Source organism: Procambarus clarkii, chromosome 44 (genome assembly GCF_040958095.1).
Source record: "Procambarus clarkii isolate CNS0578487 chromosome 44, FALCON_Pclarkii_2.0, whole genome shotgun sequence".
Classification (NCBI taxonomy): Eukaryota; Metazoa; Arthropoda; class Malacostraca; order Decapoda; family Cambaridae; genus Procambarus; species Procambarus clarkii.
In genome coordinates this window covers 28,263,438-28,286,086 of record NC_091193.1, presented here as the reverse complement: position 1 = coordinate 28,286,086, position 22,649 = coordinate 28,263,438, and the positions used below count along the sequence as shown (strand labels likewise).

Genomic DNA, 22,649 nt, shown 5'->3' with positions numbered 1-22,649 from the left:
AGACAGAGTCCACCACAGAGGCAAAGTCTGGGTCTCACAGGAGGTATGAACCAAGGGCCTCCTGAACCTCCGCAGGGGAAATTCGAGGTGGAAAATCCTCCGGAAAGACAAAGCCGCAGAACCCAAGGGAACCTGGAAATGAACCCGGGGAGGAGCCGAACCCATATCAAACTTGTACAAGGAAAGGGAATATGAAAACCCCGAAGGAACCAAGGCCCAGGCAGGATCATAAGGGGGCACACGCACCCGAAGTTGACTCCTCCCCAACCCCAGAAGCCTCCAAACTTGGCTTCGGGGCAGAGCCGAGGAGCTTAGTTCTCTTTGCCACCATGGGGACAAGAGAAGCACCTTTACCTGATGGGATCCCAGCCGAGCCAGAACCCGAAGCAACAGCTGAACCAGGAGATAAGGTATAGGAACCCCCACTTAGACCAGCCCTGCCAGAAAACGTCTACCACGAAGGCCTCTCAGTCGGGAAACACTGCCACATATGTAGGAATACACCAACCCGTTCTCGCACTTTCGTATAGTCAATATTGACTTATTAAATACGTGCATATGTGACATACTAATTTATTGTGAATATTTTAGTTTACCTTGAAAAGCTTCATAGAAAACACCGACCTTACCTAACCTTCTTAGTACTGTATGTTAAGATAAGCATCTTATTGCTTCGTAATTACAATTACAGTGGTACCTCGGAATGCGAGTGTCCCTGTATGCGAGTTTTTCGGAAGACGAGCAGGATTTCCTCGAAAAATATGTCTCGGAAGGCGAGGGTTAGCTCGGGACGCGAGTTTGTTGATACGCGTACAGGCCGACCTAGCGCGTTGTGGTTCAGCGATCGTCGCCCCTCCACCCCTCAGTTTACCATTGTCTCGCGCCCAGTGACTACCCCACATCAATTCTTCTCGCGGATTTTCAGTGTTTTGTTGGATTTTTGGTGATTTGACTATACAATTTGTTATTATATATCTCACCATGGGTCCCAAGAAAGCCAGTGGTAAGGATAAAGGCCAGAAAGCCCATGTGAGGATGACAATAGAGGAGAAACGAGATCATTCGGAAGCATGAGAACGGTACACGTGTTGTTGAACTATGTAGGCAGTACAACAATGCCACATCAACAATATGCACTAAGAAGATAACAATATGCTTAAGAAGAAAAATGAGATTATGAGTGCTAAAGTGGCAAAAGGAGTCAGAACAATAACGAAACAAAGACCACAAATACTTGAAGTGGAAAAGTTGTTATTAATTTGGATACACGACAAGGAGTTAAGGGGTGACAGTGTTTCGGAGGCCATTATTTGTGAGAAAGCCAGGGTTTGGACAGATTTGTGGTGAGGAAATCGAGCAGTGAGCCTCAACCAGGACCTACTGGCACTCGGATAAAATGTCCCAGGGAGAGCACACCAGAAAGGTCTTCACTGCCTGATGTGATAATGGAAGGGGACTCCCCTTCCAAACAATAACTCCTCTCCTCCTCCCCCCTCCTCACCATCTTCCATACGCCTACAGCATTCAACAGCAAGGTAAGTAATAACTGGAACATAGTTTTGTAGGTTTATTTAGATGAATTAGGTATAAAAATTTAGTTTGATGTGGGGTTTTTGGGGTAGTCAGGAACGGATTAATTCATTTCCCTTTATTTCTTATGGGGAAATTAGCTTCAGAATGCGAGTTTTCGGAATACGAGGCGTCTCCAGGAACCAATTAAACTCTTAAACTGAGGTATGCCTGTATTACTTAACCTATTATAGGTATAAGTTAAGTAATAATTGTAATTACGAAGCAATAAGATGCTTATCTTAACATACTAAGACGGTTAAGTAAGGTCGGTGTTTTCTACGAAGCTTTTCAAGGTAAACTAAAATATTCACATTAATTAATATGCCACATATGCACTTATTTAATAAGTCAATATTGACTGTAAGAAAGTGCGAGAACGGGTTGCATACACTGAGAGACTGCCGACATGAAGGGGTCCATCCCTGGGCGCCCGTACATCTGACAAAGCCAAGGGAAGGAGGCGGTGTCTACCGTCCACTCCGTCTACAGGGGAATGAAGCACGACAGGCTATCTGCCAGGACGTTGGACACTCCCCGAATAGGACTGGTACGAAGAGCTAAACCCCAAGATCTCCCCTCCAAACAAACGACAAAACAATAACATTGCTACAACATTCAAACAAGCTTTAACACCTCCTAACAAGTTGTAACAACGTTCTAATACATCATAAAAACTTTATTTCAAGATTAATAAATTTATTACAACTCGTAACAAGCGGAAAATAGGACCACTTACGTTTTGTTTGGAGGGTTACCAAAAAAGCGACAGGATGTGAGCAGCCCAGGCCACAGACCATAGAGACCCCACCCTCCCATGGTTGAGACAAGGAACCACACGGGTGCAATCCAAATGGAGCCGGATCAGAAAGCCTCGAGGAAGCAGAATCCACCGCAACACCAGCTACACAGCTGAAAACTCTCACACCATACTGTGAGCCCGATGGAAACATCGAGCGCAGGAAGGGCAAGGCACCATGGCACTGAACCCCCGAAAACTCGAAGAGGAAGCTGGTGATTCAGCAACCCACGGAAAGACACAGGGTATTGAAACCAGCAGTTGTGAGAGAGGCTGAAGAGGCTGCCCCGAAAATACCAGAACATCCTCCAAAGTGGGTAAACCAGCATGGGAAAGTCCAGGCTCCCGCACAACTGCTCGAGCAACTGCCGAGTAACTTGGGTGCCCCCAAAACAGCTGAAGGCAGGACTGCAATGGGACCAACGCCGTAGAAGGGAGAGAGGACGACGCAGTTCGTGAATTTCCACTTTGGAATGGAAATGGAGTTTCACCATGGGTTCTGAGAGAATGTGCACCTGAGCTCAGCATTCCATTTCAACTGATTTTTCAGGCATCAGTGTTTACAGAAGTTGTAGCTGATGTATGGAAAAAGGCTAACATAGTTCCAATCTACAAAAGTGGAAGCAGGGAAGACCCCCTTAATTATAAACCTGTATCATTGACAAGTGTAATAGTCAAAATATTGGAAAAAATAATTAAAACTAAATGGGTAGAACACCTGGAGAGAAATGATATAATATCAGACAGATAATATGGTTTTCGATCTGGAAGATCCTGTGTATCGAATTTACTCAGTTTCTATGATTGAGCAACAAAGATATTACAGGAAAGAGATGGTTGGGTTGACTGCATCTATCTGGACCTAAAAAAGGCTTTCGACAGAGTTCCACATAAGAGGTTGTTCTGGAAACTGGAAAATATTGGAGGGGTGACAGGTAAGCTTCTAACATGGATGAAAAATTTTCTGACTGATAGAAAAATGAGGGCAGTGATCAGAGGCAATGTATCAGACTGGAGAAATGTCACAAGTGGAGTATCACAGGGTTCAGTTCTTGCATCAGTGATGTTTATTGTTTACATAAATGATCTACCAGTTGGTATACAGAATTATATGAACATGTTTGCTGATGATGCTAAGATAATAAGAAGGATAAGAAACTTAGATGATTGTCATGCCCTTCAAGATGACCTGGACAAAATAAGTATATGGAGCACCACTTGGCAAATGGAATTTAATGTTAATAAATGCCATGTTATGGAATGTGGAATAGGAGAACATAGACCCCACACAACCTATATATTATGTGAGAAATCTTTAAAGAATTCTGATAAAGAAAGAGATCTAGGGGTGGTTCTAGATAGAAAACCATCACATGAGGACCACATAAAGAATATTGTGCGAAGACCCTATGCCACGCTTTCTAACTTCAGAATTGCTTTTAAATACATGGATGGTGATATACTAAAGAAATTGTTCACGACTTTTGTTAGGCCAAAGCTGGAATATGCCGCGGTTGTGTGGTGCCCATATCTTAAGAAGCACATCAACAAACTGGAAAAGGTGCAAAGACATGCTACTAAGTGGCACCCAGAACTCAAGGCCAAGAGCTACGAGGAGAGGTTAGATGCATTAAATATGCCAAAAGTAGAAGGCAGAAGAAAAAGAGGTGATATGGTCACTACATACAAAATAGTAACAGGAATTAATAAAATCGATAGGGAAGATTTCCTGTGACCTGGAACTTTAAGAACAAGAGGTCATAGATATAAACTAGCTAAACACAGATGCCGAAGAAATATAAGAAAATTCACTTTCGCAAATAGAGTGGTAGAGGGTTGGAACAGGTTAGGTGAGAAGGTGGTGGAGGCCAAAACCATCAGTAGTTTCAAAGCGTTATATGACAAAGAGTGCTGGGTAGACGGGACACCATGAGCGTAGCTCTCATCCTGTAACTACACTTAGGTAATTACACACACATATTACCAGTGGAGTCCAGTGAATGTACTGATGACAAAGCGATGCGGGCGCTGCGTGGTAACCTCTGGAGAGTCTGCAATATTTACTATTACCGGATCCACTGGAGTCGTTACATAAAATATTGAGGAGTCTGCTTTGTCATTTGCCTGGTTATTCTGCAATAAAAAAATTTATGACCAAAATTAGTGAAATATTTAGTCCAATATAGGCTGACATGTGCATGCTAATTTCAGAAGCTTCCAAAAACAAGCGTTAAATGTAATGAAATGCCATTTTCTGGGTGAGCCCCGACGGCTCCCCAGAGCTATCCAGCCTGATATGTAACTATTAGCTTTCTGGCATCAGTTAAAGTGCATGGAGTTCTTGCCTACCAGGGACCACGAGCCAGAACCTGGCCCCCCTCAGAGAAGCATGAGGAGCAATGGCCTATAGAAACCCCCATGTGGCTGGGAGTATTCTATATCTGCTTTCGACCGGGTCTGGCATCCGGAAAGATATGCGCCCCAAAACAAACCTCCAGTTCTGGTGAAAATATTGCTACTGAAAACCGAACGAGTGGACAGAACTCCCCAAACGAGCATGATATCGTAACGTTGCAACACTGCTGTCTGCACCCCCCCCCCCACCAAGTGAGTTACAGTGAGGTTTACAGTACAGTATTCCCCTATCTGTCCACCCTCACTCATCTTGTTTTATCACAGAAAATGTATATAAGAAGATTTCAACACATTAGCAAGCTATTCACGCTTCAGCCTTTAAATTAATTTACAAAGATATGTGTGCCACAAATCAGTGAACGAAAATCATTGAAACTCAAGTCATTCACTTGTGTGGACCACTCTGGCTGGTGTTTGGTTAATATGCTTTACTTGTTGTGTGGACCATTCTGGGTTGTTTGGTTCATATGGTTCACTTGTTGTGTTGTCCATTTATGTGATCCAACTTGTCTTATGAAGGAAATATTAATTATAGATAGAATAAGACAGTTTTCCACCACTCTGTGAACTCTGTCCCAACATCGCAAGCTTGTGGACCACTTGTGGTCCATATGTACGGTCCACTTGTGGTCCACATGGGCGGTCCACTTGTGTGGTCCACTTGTGCGGTCCACTTGTGCGGTCCACTTGTGCGGTCCACTTGTGCGGTCCACTTGTGTGATCGAACTTGTCATATGAGCGGATTTTTAATTGTAATCTGTGATAGAATGGGAAAGTTTTCCACCAGTCTGTGAACTCTGTCTGGACATCGTAAGCAAATCAAAACATCCCCCCACTTCGGCGAACAATTGTTTGTCAAACCGGGTGAGTAAATCCAGCCTGAAAAGTGTGCAAACTAGACGGAGTTCGTTGAATCGAGGTTGTACTGTACAGGTAACCACACCTCGCCCAGTCCTGCCTGGAGGTGTCGACCTCGATGGCCTAGCAGTTGGGGAACGGTGCCGCGTATACCGGGAAACGCCTCGACCACACCGACGCAAAGAGATCCACTTCCGGAGGCCCGAACATCTGACAGAGCTAACTGAACGAGTTGACGTCAACCATCCATTCCGTGGATAGGCCGTTTGCCAGGACATTAGACACACCCCAAAAGTGAACCGCCAGGAGAGCCAAACCCCGAAAACTCAGCATGTGAGTCACCCGAAGCGACCAGCTCCAAAGAGCCAAGGACCGCATGGAACCCCTCGGTTCAGGCAATGAACCACCAGGTAACAGTCTGAATGGAGCCAAATCATTGATCCGCGAGTGACCTGAATCCTCCAGAGTGACAGCCACACAGCTGCGAACCCCCGCACCGTGCTGTGAGCCCGATGGAAAGCCGGACCCCACTGTCCCTGGTGAGCACTGGTCACAAAGCGCCAGCCAAGAGACGATGAATCCGTGAACACATCGAGGGAGGGCTCTGGTAGGCGCTAACCTGGCTGATACCCGGCTGATGGGGTTCTGGGAGGTCTTCTACTCCCCAAGCCCGGCCCGAGGCCAGGCTTGACTTGTGAGAGTTTGGTCCACAAGCCTATTGCCTGGAGTGGCCCGCAGGCCCACATACCCACCACAGCCCGGTTGGTCCGGCACTCCTTGGAGGAAACATTCTAGTTTCCTATTGAAGACGTTCACTGTTGTTCCGGCAATATTTCTTATGCTCGCTGGGAGGGTGTTGAACAACCGCGGACCTCTGATGTTTATACAGTGTTCTCTGATTGTGCCTATGGCACCCCTGCTCTTCACTGGTTCAATTCTGCATATTCTTCCATATCGTTCACTCCAGTACGTTGTTATTTTACTGTGTAGATTTGGGACATGGCCCTCCAGTATTTTCCATATGTATATTATTTGGTATCTCTCTCGTCTCCTCTCTAGGGAGTACATTTGGAGGGCTTTGAAACGATCTCAATAATTTAGTTGCTTTATCTTGTCTATGCGTGCCGTATATGTTCTCTGTATTCCCTCTATTTCAGCAATCTCTCCTGCTCTGAAGGGGGAAGTGAGTACTGAGCAGTACTCAAGGTGGGACAACACAAGTGACTTGACGAGTACAACCATTGTGATAGGATCTCTGGACTTGAAAGTTCTCGTAATCCATCCTATCATTTTTCTGGCTAACGCAATATTTGCTTGGTTATACTCCCTAAACGTTAGGTCGTCAGACATCATTATTCCCAAATCCTTGACATGCTCTTTTCCTACTATGGGCAGATTCGATTGTGTTTTGTACCCTGTATTATGTTTCAGATCCTCATTTTTGCCGTACCTGATTACCTGAAATTTATCAATGTTAAACATCATGTTATTTTCTGCTGCCCAATCGAAAACTTTGTTGATATCTGCATGTAGTTTTCAATGTCTTCAGCAGAGGTAATTTCCATGCCGATTTTTGTATCATCTGCAATGAATGACACGAAGCTGTGACTTGTATTTTTGTCTATATCTGACATGAGAATAAGGAAAAGCAGTGGTGCAAGGACTGTACCTTGAGGTACAGAGCTTTTAACTGTGCTTGGACTATTTTATTTCATTGACTGTTACTCTTTGTGTTTTATTCGACAGGAAATTGAGTATCCAGCGTCCTACTTTACCAGTTATTCCCATTGACCTCATTTTGTGTGTAATCACTCCATGATCACATTTGTCGAATGCCTTTGCACAGTCTGTGTATACGTCATCTACATTTTGCTTTTCTTCTAGAGCTTCTGTGATTTTGTCATAGTGGTTGAGTAACCGTGACAGACAGGATCTTCCTGCTCTAAATCCATGTTGTCCTGGGTTGTGTAGTTCATTATTTTCCATAAAACTAGAAATTTGATTCCTAATCACTCTTTTCAAAAACTTTTATTAACCACTTAACTGCACCAACCGAGTATTCTCGGTCGGCGGGAAACTGCGCCAACCGAGAAAACTCTTTTTGATTTTTCGGTACCAATTCTAAATGTGTAAGAGGTTGGTTGTGTACGAAATGGACTCTTAGGACCTCTAGTGAGAGGCAGCCATCTTGGAAAAAATTCCCAGAATGTCCTAGGGCTGCTGGCTGGGTTAGTACTGAATGAGCAACCATGGATGGCGCACGCGCCTCTGGCTCCCAAACACCTGTCCGACGGGGTGTTGAAAGATTAACGCTCTGTCGGTGAAATTCAAACCTTATTGTTTGAAGAACATAAGGGTCATAATATTGGTGAAGCTAGGCGCAATAAGGACCTAACACAAAGGTCGGATGCAAGTGATACAGTATCTATGAGGACGATACAGCAAGCGTATCCAGTTGCAGCTCTGAGCGTCACCCTTGCAATCCTATACTATCTCCAATTTATTTTTATTTTTTTTTTTGAGATATATACAAGAGTTGTTACATTCTTGTACAGCCACTAGTACGTGTAGCGTTTCGGGCAGGTCCCTGGAATACGATCCCCGCCGCGAAGAATCGTTGTTACAACCAAGTACGCATTTTACTGTTGTGTTAAACAGAGGTTGCCTTGAGGTTACCTTGAGGTGCTTCCGGGGCTCAGCGTCCCCGCGGCCCGGTCGTCGACCAGGCCTCCTGGACTGATCAACAGAGGCTACAGTTAAGGATTTGCGCCCAGTAAATCCTCCCCGGACAGGATACGAACCCATGACAAAGCGCTCGCGGAACGCCAGGCGAGTGTCTTACCACTACACCACGGAGACTGTAAATTTAGATGATACATAGATGAATCGTTTTCTGCGTTCAGTGATGATGCATCTGATACAAGTAGCATAGATGAACAGTTTTAGCGGCTGTCATGGTGGTGGTTTCCATAAATATTTTCAAGAATACCTGAATCTCTTCCTAACTGACGGACACTCTTTGAGGCTAGCTGAATCTCTTTCTGACTGACGGACACTCTTGAGGTAAGCTGAAACGCTTCCTGTGTGGGACCATACAAAGCGATCTTTTCAAGACTACCTTACAAATTGATCTTTTCCTATAATCTTTTTCAATACTACCTCATGCTTTACAAGCTTGGCTACATACACCCTACAAGTACTAAAGCCAAGGGTGTACATGAGTGCATTATTTGCAAGCACACAGAATGAAGAAACAGGAAGAGAAAATTTATCTGTACCTGGTGCACTGAGAGCAAAGTCGCGCTGTGTACCATGGACTACTTCGTTGATTATTACTCATTTCCGAAGTACTGAGTGTGTAATACAGTGTGTTACTGTGTAAATAGTGTGTGAAACTGTACATATTGTAATTTTAGTGAATTTTTAACAGGTAATATTGCAACAATAAGCATTTATTGTGGACACATTACTGACACATATGTGTCACAGTTCCATGGAACATTATGAACGTTCTACTGTATACATATTGTAAAGGACACAAATATGCATCATATACAATAAAAAAACAAATAAAACTGCATTGGAAATACATAAAATAAATAATTGAAAATATATTTGTGGCAACACCCGGTGCTTGAATGGCCCGCATGACCGTGTCTGGGCGATTCACACACGGGCGACCAGGCCCTGATGATGTCACAGCGCACCTTGTCCATGTCCCCACAGCCAAAGTAAGTGGAATTTGGTATTTATTTTTACATAGACATGTTCAGGGAAGGGAATTTATCATTTTACTAAGAAAATATTTTTTGGGGGAACACTTTATTTCATGCGCACCGCGGGAATTTCACAATAAACTCGGCGCAGCACGGTGGTTAAGTGTGATGTTAATGCAACTGGTCTATAATTTTTTTTGCCAAGGCTTTACTACCTCCCTTGTGTAGAAGAGCTATATCTGCAGATTTAAGTGCAGCTGGTATCTCCCCTGTATCCAGGCTCTTTCTCCATATTATGCTGAGCGCTCGCGCTACTGGTACTTTACATTTCTTAATGAATATTGAATTCCACGAGTCCGGCCCAGGAGCTGAGTGCATGGGCATATTGTCCATTTCTCTTTCAAAGTCTTCCGAGTTTGTGTTAATATCCGTTATATTATCTGCAGCTTGAATGACATTCATAAAGAAGCTGTCTTGATCATCAACTTTCATGTTGTTTATTGGTATGCTAAACATAGCTTTATACTGGCTTCTTAGAATTTCACTAATTTCTTTGTTGTCCTCTGTGTACGTACCTTCAGTTGTAATTAAAGGTTCAATACTGGTGGAGGTTTTTTATTTTGATTTTGCGTATGTGAAAAAATATTTAGGATTTTTCTTTATCTTTCTGTTCCAATTCCATTTCCTCCGACTCGTCGCCCCGCCCCGCCCCGGCCCAGTCATTTCCACAGACTCGTCGCCTCGGTACGGGTTTTAGTGGCCTTATTTATATTAATTGACTGCTAGGATATTTAATATTATGCAGTAGTGTTTACCATGGATTATTTTTACCGTTGTACATCATTTATACCAGGTAGTAGGTGCTTTTATATATATTATTGAGGTGGGTACCTGAGGATCTTAAGTGATGTCATTGTGCTATGTATGATATTGATTCCTCAACCTCACTTGTTAATGATTGTGACACCACCATCCTGTTTTGGTATTATCAGAATAAAAGGCACTATTGTCCCACTGCACCAGGATAGAGCCTGATGTCAGCTAGTGTTAAGTGTATGCAGTTTTGAGGCCTGTTGATGATCATGCAAAACTTTAAGAAGCTGGATGAAGTAATAGAATGTGAGTTACTGAGATTGTAATTTTCTTATGGTAACCTATGCTATATGCCCCAGTAAACTGGAATAGGTTTTGCTAACCCTTGTATACCCTAGACGTTTATTGATTATTGGCCAGGCTATGTTTTCCAGCGATGCTGTGGATCACTAGCCATATTATTATATGGGAGCCATAACAGCCGCGTCGGCTCCCTGAAGCTAACTACCGAAGAAGAGATAGATGACCATGACACACGCCCCAAAGCAACACAAGGCCGCCAAGAAACCAAGGACAGTGACAAGATGCCAGGGGCCAGATTCCCGAAGCAGTTATGCAAGCACTTACGAACCTGCCCATCTTTTCTCAATCTTTGGCAGCTTTGTAGACAATTATTAAACAGTTAATGAGCTACGAAGCACCAGGAGGCTGTTTATAACAACAGTTAATTGGGAAGTTTTCATGCTTGTAAACTGTTTAATAAATGTAACCAAAGCTGTCAAACATTGAGGAAAGATGTACACATTCGTAAGTACTTGCGTAACTGCATCATGAATCTGGCCCCAGGCCTCCAAGACCTCATTTGCCCAACAAAACCCTCGTGTCCGAATATCGGCCCAAAAGATGAACGAAAACAGCCGTCAGAGCAGCATACACATGGACAGCATGAACACGAGGGTAGACTGAAGGCTGGCTAGACTGAATGACACTGCGCACAACTTGACATACCTGAGCCATGGAATTTGGGAGCCGGTCGGCCGAGCGGACAGCACACTGGACTTGTGATCCTGTGGTCCTGGGTTCGATCCCAGGCGCTGGCGAGAAACAATGGGCAGAGTTTCTTTCACCCTATGCCCCTGTTACCTAGCAGTAAAATAGGTACCTGGGTGTTAGTCAGCTGTCACGGGCTGCTTCCTGGGGGTGGAGGCCTGGTCGAGGACCGGGCCGCGGGGACACTAAAGCCCCGAAATCATCTCAAGATAACCTCAAGATAGGGAAGCCAGAACAGTGCACAAAGTGCCCACCAAAGTAGAACTGGCGGCACTAAGGTAGCAGTGTAAAGCTGCCACAGGATAAAGCCCACTAAAGCATTGACCATGGCTTCTGAATGTGCACTTGAGCTAAGCATTCCACTTCAACTGATATTTCAGGCATCCCTGTGTACAGGAGTTGTAGCAGTTGTATGGAAAAAGGCTAACATAGTTCCAATCTACAAAAGTGGCAGCAGAGAAGACTCCCCCCCCCCCCCCCCCCCAAAAAAAAAAAAAAAAATTACAGGCCTATATCATTGACAAATGTAATAGTCAAAATATTGGAAAAAATCATTAAAACTTAATGGGTAGAACACCTGGAGAAAAATTATATAATATCAGACAGTTAGTATGGTTTTCAATCTGGAAGATCCTGTGTAACGAATTTACTCAGTTTCTATGATCGAGCCACAGAGATTTTACAGGAAAAACCCAGCATTGAATGTAATGAAACGTCATTTTCTGGGTGAGACCCGGAGGCTCCCCGGAGCTTTACCAGGCTGATATGCTAATGTCAGACTTTGGCATCAGTCATGTGTATGAAATTCTAGGGCCTACAGGGGACCACGGCCAGAACCTGGCCCCCTCAGAGAGGCAAGGGGAGCAATGGCCTATAGAAACCCCCGTGTGGTTGGAAGCATTCTATGTCTGCCATCGACCGGGTCAAGCATCCAGAGAGGTAAGCATTCCAAAACAATCCCCCATTCTGGTTAAAATTGTTACCAAAAGCCGAACTAGTGGATAGAACTCCCCAATAGAAAACAAGCAAACTAGTATGACGTCACACGTCACTTCGCTGCTGTCTGCGCAGCTTCCCCTTCCCCGGGAAGGGGAAGGGGGAGCCCCAGACCTATCACGCCGGCTATCCACCCATCAGTTCTGAGGCTGGATGTCAAAATATGCAAAAAAACGCTGACAGGAGGGAGGGTTGCCGGGGAGCCTCCGGGTCTCACCCAGAAAATGGCATTTCATTACATTCAACGCTGGTTTTCTGGGGGGAGCCTCGACGGCTCCCTGGAACTAACTACCCACAGAAGGTCAAAGGGACGGAATTGGGAGGCGGACACCACGCACCCCTCAATGGAAGCGAGACAACCGGCAGCAAACGCCAACCCAAGGCGACACAGCCCCGAAAAGGGCCTGGGAACAACACGAGACAACGAGCAGCACGGTCCCTGTACGAACACCAAAAGACCCGTAGCCGAATGACAGCAAAGACACGCCGCCCAGACGGCAGCAAGAGCAGCGAAGCCACAAATGCCACAGGCATGGGGGAAAGAACACAGGCAGGCTAGCCGCAATAACATAGCTGACAACCCGGGACACCATCACCCACGAACAGGGAAGAACGGAACCGGTTCAACTCAAAGCGCACCCCGGATATAGAGGCCGCGGAACGCAAAGAACAGCAGAGAGCCGCCACTGAACACAAAACACGACACACCCCCAGCCCAACCAACCAAGCACCAACAACCCAAGGACCCCTCCGGAATGCAGCAGCCCCATCTCGTGCCAGAAAAGAGGGAGACTGCTGCCACCGAACAACCAAAAACGCCAAAACCGAAGGAGCAGAAAACCCCTGGGGGGGAGCAAGAAGCCCAGCAACCCGACCCCCAGAGGCAAATGCCAACAGAAAAAAAAGAGCCGATGAAACACAAACCGGAGCCGAAGGGGCACCACCAACCGAGGAGAAGACAGAGCACGCTGACCAGAGACCAGGATGGTGCAAGCGGTGCATGAACAGGCCGAAGGTGAAACAATGCACCCACCTAAGAAGGGACAAGAGGAAAAGGAAGGACCGCCAAAATATCTCATACAGAAGCCAAGAAGAAGTACGCAGCTGGGACACCTACAACGAAGCCACCAGACCACCAACCGGAGGCGAGACACGCGAGGCTGAACGTAATCAGTCCCGACAAGGCTCCTCTGAGCCCAGGAAAAGGCAGAGCCATGGAAAGATCTCGGGCGCGACCACCAAGCCTAGGCGGCACAAAGGAGATGGAACGTCTGCTGAACAGAAAGCTTCCCAATGTAAGCAAGCCCGCCAGGAGATCAGAAATGATGTGTCCGTCGCGAGACGTTGCAAGACCCTGAAAAATCAACTGGCAGGGCAAGCCAGGAAAACCGAAGAAGGCGTAAAGGGTTGCCACCAGAACAGTACCTGAACCAAGGGGTACGACCAAGACACAAATAGACCAAGACACATAAGCGTACCATAGGACACAGGCTGAAAGAACGCCCAAGAAGCCAAGAACGCACGAAGAACACCCCTGCGGCAGAGGAGGCAACAAAGGGAACGCACAAGGAAAGGAAGCGGTAGAAAACTGACCCCTCCCCCCTACAGCAGCAAGTGCAGGCAAAACCGACCAAAGGAGATGCCAGGGAAGCGACTGGAGAGAGGTAGGATGAAAGCGTCAAAGCTCAAACCTCAGGAAACAACCAGGGGTGGAGAATCAGGCAGGGACAGAACCCCACGCACATGGAAGGGCCAAGCCAGGGACCCAAAGACCACGTAAAACAACAAGAAAACCCCCATACGCAAACCCCAGGCACAAAACGGCAGCAAAGTGCCACACCACAACCGGACACAGGAACAAGGACACGCCACGGCGAAACACGTTACCAATGCACACGTGCAGCAGCAGCAACATGCACCACCGCAACACACAACATATAAGTAGCAACTTGCCTCTGCAAAGGCAGAGAACGGTGCAGGCAGACCCCAGACAGGGCCAACAGACACACGACAGAACCCAGCAGGCCCTGGAACCTGCACACCAGGCGACCAACGATGGAGATACCTGCTCGATACCTGCTGGATGGGGTTCCGGGAGTTCATTTACTCCACAAGCCCAGCCCGAGGCTAGGCTTGACTTGTGAGAGGTTGGTCCACCAGGCTGTTGCTTGGAGCGGCCCGCAGGCCCACATACCCACCACAGCCAGGATGGGCCGGAACCTCTATTCGAAAACAGGCTAGTGTTCCTTGGAAGTCCACAGATTTACCGGCACTATGGCGTATGCTCGCAGGTAGGAGGTGTAACAACCGCAGACCTCTGATGTTTATACAGTGTTCCCCGATTGTGCCTATGGCACCACTGCACTCTACTGGTACATACCCGCATGTTCTTCCATATAGGTGGGACCCAAGAGCCAGAGCTCAAACCCCGCAAGTACAACCAGGAGAGCCCTATCAGGTGAGTTTATAACCAGCACCACAACCTACACACCTCATAACACGAAAGAGGTGGGTCCCCTGAATGACTAGCATGGGTTGGACATGCACATGAGTAGGACTGGAAGGGTTGAAAAGGGACAGTCACCGGTGTGCTAACGATCTCATTTGTACATAAATATACTGTACCTAAATAAAGACAGGTATATAAACATCTTCGCATCCAGCGCCCGGCCGAAAGACGCCAGACCGCAGAAACTCACCTGTCGAACGGAGGCACAAACGTGACACGACCAAACAGTGCCCAGAAGATCCTGGGAGCACCGCCAGCTGAAGAAGCTAGAGACGGACAAGCAGGAGAGCAGGGTAGAGGCGAAGGAGGAGGCCCACACCCATGGCACAGGGAAAACCTCGGCGTCCTTCCCACAGCTGTAATCCAGGACACCCCCGGAGCGAAGGGGCACATACCGGAGAAGGGAGAAGAGTGAGAGGCGAAGCACCTGAGAAAAAAGGGCGCAAAACACCAGCACTGAAACACACCGCCCAGACCAAAGCAAACTCCCGTGGCGCATGCACAGGACACGCTGGCCGAACTGCACAACCCACTCTGCAGGAAGGCGCCAACCAGGACTACCGCACAAGAAAAGTAGCCAAACAGAACGCAACCCTAGGGAACCGCGAAGTAGAAAAAGAACCCATCACACGGGACAGGAGCCAAAAGAGGAAGCAGCGACACAAAACCGGCCAACGAAGCGAAGACAAGGAGCCCAAAGGGAACCCAACCCTTGGGTTCCCTTTGGGCTCCTTATCTTCGCTCTCCTGCCCCTCTCCACATAACCACAAGCCCCCCCTAGAGGGGAAGAAAAAAGCCCCGCTGGGTCCTACGGGGCCAAGGCCCCCCAAGTCAGCCCCCCCCCCAGCCCCGGGAACCCACACGACAGGCCCCGGGGCCGAGTCGTCCCCCCAAAGCCCCGGCCATACCAGAAAACTGGGGCAGCCACGAAAATACTAAGGAAGGGAGCCCACTAGCAGACACTTACAACGCAGCTAGAGGAACAGGCTCAAATGCCCCCGTCACTACCCCGGAAGGGGAAGACCCCTAGACTGCCCGAGTCTCAAAACCATCGAACCCCGCCCCGATCCCACAGACGGTAAGGAACCAGATGTAGGCAGGAAGGGGGGATCCAGGGGAAAGACAAGGGGGGCGTGGAAGGAACCAAAGCAACCAACACCCCCAAGTCCCAACACGAACCAAAACGGGGCAGCCCTGGGGCTCCCGGGGAGCAAACAAACGAGAGCGTTGCCACCACCAAGGCTCAAAGTGCAATGCCCCTGCTGCCTGCACCCACTTAGTCAGCACAACTGGGTAACCGAGCCACAACGAGCAACAAAACTCGCAGAACTCCGGGTCGAAGGTGTCACCGACCCCACAGGCAGCAGATGGAGGCAAAACAGTCACCCTGAGACAAGGGATGAGAGCAACCCTCAAACTCGCTGGAAGCGAGAGGGGACTCCGGGGTTACATCCATCAGACCCCCGTGCGCCCAGAGGGGTTTCCCAGAGTCCCGAGCGTTTACTATAAGAGGACTCGCACTCAGGTAATCCTAGGCAGGGTAATGCTAACCGGTGCCCAAAGCTACCAAACAACTTTCTAAGAGTTGAACCCACGGGACGTGTACACTCATGGGGACCTAGCAGGGGGAACCACCAGAATAATACTCAGAACACAAGGGACACAAGGGGCAAGAATGAAGGCAGACCCCCTCACCAGGTAGATAAACAAAAAATAAAAAGAAAACCCTGCAAGAGGACAGCATACCCAAGCGGAACAGAGCCGGCCGCCATGATTGGTAAAGACAAGCTGCACAGTACCCTGCGCCCCACCAGTGCAAAACTGCCCCTTACCCTAAGGCGAACAAGGGAGACAGAACACCCGAGCACACAAAGAGCGGCCGAAAACCAAGCAGTAAACGGCCTAGCAGGGGCAGGACCCAAGGAACTTGTGGAAAATTGCCCCAAGGGCAGTACAGTGGCACCTAGACATACGATTGCCCCTACTTACGATAATTTCGAGTTACGATGTAAATTTCATCGAAAAATGCGACTCGACATCCGATGGTGTCTTTGACTTCCGATATTTGTTGGTATACGTTCGGATCAACCGAGCGCATGGTATCCGGTTACGCGGCTGACCTGCCTCAGTTTACTACAGCTGCCCGCTAAGTGACGATCGCGCCTATAAGAAATTCTGCTTTTGTGGTGATTTTTTTGCAATTTGAACATTAAAGCAATTATTATATGTCACGCCATGAGTCCTAGGAAAGTCAGTGGTAAGGCTCAACATTTGAAAACCCATGTAAGGATGACCATAGAGCAGAAACAAGGGTACAGAATGTCTCTTCCTCAACAATTAAGAAAATGAGTGCAGCAAGGAAAGAATTGCAAACCTTTGCTGAAACGACTCTCCCAAATCAAGCTGCAGTAGGTCGTTGCCTTAACCTATTCAATGACACTGTGATGCATCATTACAGACAAATGTTAAAACGAAGGGAAAAACAAATGTCTCTTGACAAATTTGTAGTGAGACAAACAAGCACTGAACCACAACCAGGTCCTAGTGGTATTCAGGCAAAACATAGGAAAGAGAGTACCCCAGAGAAAACATCACTGCCTGATGTGATAATGGAAGGGGACTCCCCCTTCCAAACAGTAACAACTCTCCTCCTCCCCCCTCATCACCATCTTCCATACGCCATCAAAAGCCCTCCATAAAGGTAAGAGAAACTTTGGTACTGTATTGTAGTTAGAAAAAAACATTGTATTCAGTATAAAATGTATTTGTATGTTAATATTTTGGAGGGTGGGGAACGGATTAATTTAAAATCCCTTTATTTCTTATGGGAAAAATCGCTTCGACTTACGATATTTCGACTTACGATCCATCTCTGGGAACGGATTAGCATCGTAAGTCGAGGCCCCATTGTACTTACAGAACACCTTGGAAAGGGAACCCTAGGCGCATGTAGCCCGAGTACTGGAGACTCACTCCCAGCTCACGTACCACCTAGAAGACATACACCACACTCTAGATACTGTGCTGAAACAACTATTGGAGCCGGAGCACACAACCGGTGCCTATAGCATCAGCCGAAGAACTGATGGGTGGATAGCCGGTGTGAGAGGTCTGGGACTCCCCCTTACCTGGTTGATACCTGGTTGATGGGGTTCTGGGAGTTCTTCTACTCCCCAAGCCCAGCCCGAGGCCAGGCTTGACTTGTGAGAGTTTGGTCCACTAGGCTGTTGCTTGGAGCGGCCCGCAGGCCCACATATCCACCACAGCCCGGTTGGTCCGGAACTCCTTGGAGGAATAAATCTAGTTTCCTCTTGAAAATGTCCACAGTTGTTCCGGCAATATTTCTTATGCTTGCTGGGAGGGTGTTGAACAACCGTGGACCTCTGATGTTTATACAGTGTTCTCAGATTGTGCCTATGGCACCCCTGCTCTTCACTGGTTCTATTCTGCATTTTCTTCCATATCGTTCACTCCAGTACGTTGTTATTTTTCTGTGTAGATTTGGTACTTGGCCCTCCAGTATCTTCCAGGTGTATATTATTTGATATCTCTCTCGTCTTCTTTCTAGTGAGTACATTTGGAGAGCTTTGAGACGACCCCAATAATTTAGGTGCTTTATCGCGTCTATGCATGCCGTATATGTTCTCTGTATTCCCTCAATTTCAGCAATCTCTCCTGCTCTGAAGGGGCAAGTGAGTACTGAGCAGTACTCAAGACGGGACAACACAAGTGACTAGAAGAGTACAACCATTGTGATGGGATCCCTGGATATGAAAGTTCTCGTAATCCATCCTATCATTTTTCTGGCTGTCGCAATATTTGCTTGGTTATGCTCCCTAAACGTTAGGTCGTCAGACTTTATTATTCCCAAATCCTTTACATGCTGTTTTCCTACTATGGGCACATTTGATTGTGTTTTATACCCTGTATTATGTTTAAGGTCCTCATTTTTACCATACCTGAGTATCTGGAATTTATCACTGTTAAACATCATGTTATTTTCTGATGCCCAGTCAAAAACTTTATTAATATCAGCTTGAAGTTTTTCAATGTCTTCAGCAGAGAAAATTTTCATACTGATTTTTGTGTCATCTGCAAAGGATGATACGAAGCTGTGACTTGTATTTTCGTCTATATCTGATATGAGAATAAGGAAAAGCAGCGGTGCAAGGACTGTACCCTGAGGTACAGAGCTTTTAACTACACTTGGACTAGATTTTAAATGGTTGACCGTTACTCGCCGAGTCCTGTTTGACAGAAAACTGAGTATCCAGCGTCCTACTTTATCGACTATTCCCATTGACTTCATTTTGTGTGCTATCACGCCATGGTCACATTTATCGAAAGCCTTTGCGAAGTCCGTGTATATCACATCAGCGTTCTGTTTTTCTTCTAATGCCTCAGTGACTTTGTCGTCTTTGCTCCCTTCCCCCTCCCGGGGAGGAGGGAGCTGCACAGACAGCGGCCCTGTGACGTGTGACGTCATACTAGTTTGCTTGTTTTCTGTTGGGGAGTTCTATCCACTAGTTCGGCTTTTTGTAGCAATTTTAGCCAGAATTGGGGTTTGTTTTAGAATGCTTACCTTTCTGGATGCTTGACCCAATCGATGGCAGTGCCTGGGATTAAGGCAATGTCTGGGATGCTCCTGGACACAGGTTTGAATCCTCGTCACAGCCCTTGTAGATTTGTTCATTTGATGCATCACGTTAGTGTGATCTCTGTGTGTAATGATGTAAGGGTGAAGAGGGAGAACGGCCTATTGACATAGCTCGGGTGCAGGGGGGAGTTGTGTAAAAATCTTGGTTTGTGCCTCAGAGAGGCTACGGGATCCAGTAAGTTCAGTAGAATTTCGGTTTCAACTCTTTTAACCCTGTCGTAGCTCAGTCGATTAAGGCAGTGTCTGGGATGCTCGTGGACGCAGTTTTGAATTCTCGCCACGGCCCTTGTGGATTTGTTCATTGGAGCACCACTTGACAAATGGAATCTAATGTGAATAAATGCCATGTTATGGAGTGTGGAATAACAGAACATAGACCCCACACAACCTATAAATTATGTGAGAAATCTTTAAAAATTCTGATAAAGAAAGAGATCTAAATTGAAATTGAAATTGAAATAAGTTTATTGAGGTAAAATACACACAAAGGGATGAGGTAGCTCAAGCTATTCTCACCCCATTCAGTACAACGTGTTAATATATACATAGACACACATCACAAATAAACACATTACCAAACATTCTGAGAGGTAAAAATATACATTTCCTCCCTCACAAGTAGTATGGTATCAGACGTACACACAAATACTTTTATGACCTAGGTATACTGTATAGACAATTTGCAAGACACCTGCAGATAATTCAACAAAATATTACAATCTTGGTGCAAAATTCTTATATCTCTCAAGAATATCATCAACCTTTCCGTTGTGACACATCCAGGCTATTTGTTCAGGAACAGTCCTTATCTCAGTGTTTCTATATACATTAATCAACGGACAATCAAGAATATAATGGGCAAGGGTGTGAGACCTTAACATACCACATAGTTTACACTTCGTGTCATTATCATGAACATCTATCCCATATTCCCAGTAATATTTGTACCCAAGCCTGAGCCGCATGTACACAGAGTCACTCCAAGCATTTCTCCTTTTACCATAAGTGAAATGGGTGTTTTGACTCACATACATGTAGTGTTGCATGGTTTGACTACTCTCATACATTATCTCTCTCCTCTCCACTCCCGCCTGTGCCTGAATATTTCTGATTTTGCTTCTTATTTGTCTCATTGTGAATTCACATTCAATGTCAACTTGTGGTTTTGATGTGGCACGTTTGGCCAAGTCATCCGCCACCTCGTTGAGCACTATTCCAACATGAGATGGAATCCACATGAATTTCACACTATAACCTTTCAGCTGTATCTCAGTTATTCTTCTCTTACAGTCCTCCACTATAGACATGAAGACTGGGTTTCGACTGTTTAAGGACTCCAGTGCTCCTCGGCTATCGACAAATACAAAAACATTTTTGTCGTCATGACGTACTTCCTCCAAACACGCCAGAATGGCCTGCAGTTCAGCTTGTGTGGATGATATATAATTACAAAGCCGGAGTTCAATTATCCTGTCCACAGTCCCAAACTCCGTATAATCCCTTATTAGGACACCACACCCTGCCCTGCCATCCTCCGCCACCGACCCGTCGCAATATACATGTAAACTGTTGCCTCTTGGTAACCGAGATATCATGCTTCCATACAAACACCGTAATTGTCCCGGTTCATGATGAATCTTTTTCACCTTGAGGGGTACAATTTCGACGTCTATTTTCTGTACTTTCCAGGGAGCAGACATATTACACTGTCGAGAGGGTTTACAGCAGTCAAGTACGTCGTATTCCCTGAGGTCATGAGCTAATCCTCTCGTATAGCGTGTCTCCCTCAGTTTCCTGGAAGTGTGTACGTCACTCAAGCAGGTCTGAACGCTCTCAAACAGCTTATCCCCTCCTTTTCTCCGCATGAAACGAATAGATACTCTAGTGTTAATGTCACGGACTCTATCACACACACTCTGTAAATTTAATTCCATTCTCATTATTTCAATCATTGCATTTCTTTGACATCCAAGAATAATCCTCATAGCCTCGTTCTGTATCAGCTCTATTTTTTGAATTCTGCCTTGGCCTGTGTAAGACAATACGGGTGCTGCGTAGTCTATCAGGGATCGAACAGTGCTTATGTATAACATCCGCAAGATAGGTACCCCAACACCTTTACCAGAAAAAGCCAGTGCTTTTAGAGGATGCAGACGGGCTTTACATAAGGTGCTGATATGATTTATTTCAGCATTTTTACTCTCACATGTGTATCCAACATACATGCCCAGATACTTGTACTTCTGTACACGGCTCAGTTCCACACCATTTAGAGTAAGTGTTATATTTCTTCGTTTCCTATACTCGTATTTGGTTTTATCTGCATTTATAACTAAGCCTAACTTGTGACAGGTTGTACCAAGTATGTTAAGAGCATCTTGAATTTTGTTCCCAGAAGTGCCTTGTATAAGAATGTCATCAGCATATATGATCGTCGTGACCCCTGGAGGATACATCTCTGATGCTAATCTGTTCATTAATACATTGAATAAGGTGGGACTTAATACTCCCCCTTGTGGGGTACCTAACTGAAACCTCCGTTCCTCAGACATGTATCCCTGGTAATACACCTGACCTTTTCTGCCTTGCAGATAATCCCTTATCCAGTGTAGCAATCTCCCTGTTATTCCCAGATTGGCTAATTCGTATAAGATTACTTCCCCATTGGCTTTATCAAACGCTCCTTGTAGATCAACAAAAACTCTACAATTGTCATCCACATTAGACAAACACTTTAAGAGACAATCCGCAGTACTTTTGCCTTTGATAAAACCAAAGAGATTATTGGACATGTTATCACCTACAAGGTAGAGTAGCCTATTTAACAAAATCCTTTCCATCATTTTACAAAAGCAGGATATTAAGGAGACAGGTCTGTAGCCTCCGTTTGACTTAGGGATAGGAATGATGACAGCCTCTTTCCATTTTCTTGGTAACTTTCCCTCTCTATAACTCATATTAAACAAATCAAGTAAGGGATTAGGTTTCATACCGGCTAAATAATTAAGTATGTCATACGTTACTCCATCTTTTCCCGGAGCAGTGGAGCTGCCACTTTTTATAGCATCCAGTAGCTCATCGTGGGTTATCTCAGTGCATGCTATAGATCTTGTATTTAAGGCACATAAAGTTACTCCATTTCTAATATTTTCCCATGACTCAATGGTGACTCTCGTGTCTGCAGGTAAGGACTCCATACCAGCAGCACTTGCCCATTTATCTACTAACTCATTAGCAACTTTCCCTGGATCTGAGTGAGCAATGAAT

The 22,649-nt window shown here is 45.9% G+C and overlaps 1 protein-coding gene across 4 annotated transcripts in view; it reads right to left on the bottom strand.

Moving 5' to 3' along the window:
• LOC123745434 (N-chimaerin) overlaps positions 1 to 22,649 on the bottom strand; it is a 145,138-nt gene that overhangs the window by 42,207 nt on the left and 80,282 nt on the right. For all 4 annotated transcript variants that reach the window (XR_011222048.1, XM_069300867.1, XM_069300866.1 and 1 more), the window contains one exon: positions 4,353 to 4,501. Coding sequence is in view for 3 of the 4 variants with exons in the window: in XM_069300867.1 (XP_069156968.1) it covers positions 4,353 to 4,501 (149 nt within the window). In the remaining variant the exon portion in view is untranslated. The remainder of the gene's footprint in view (positions 1 to 4,352; positions 4,502 to 22,649) is intronic.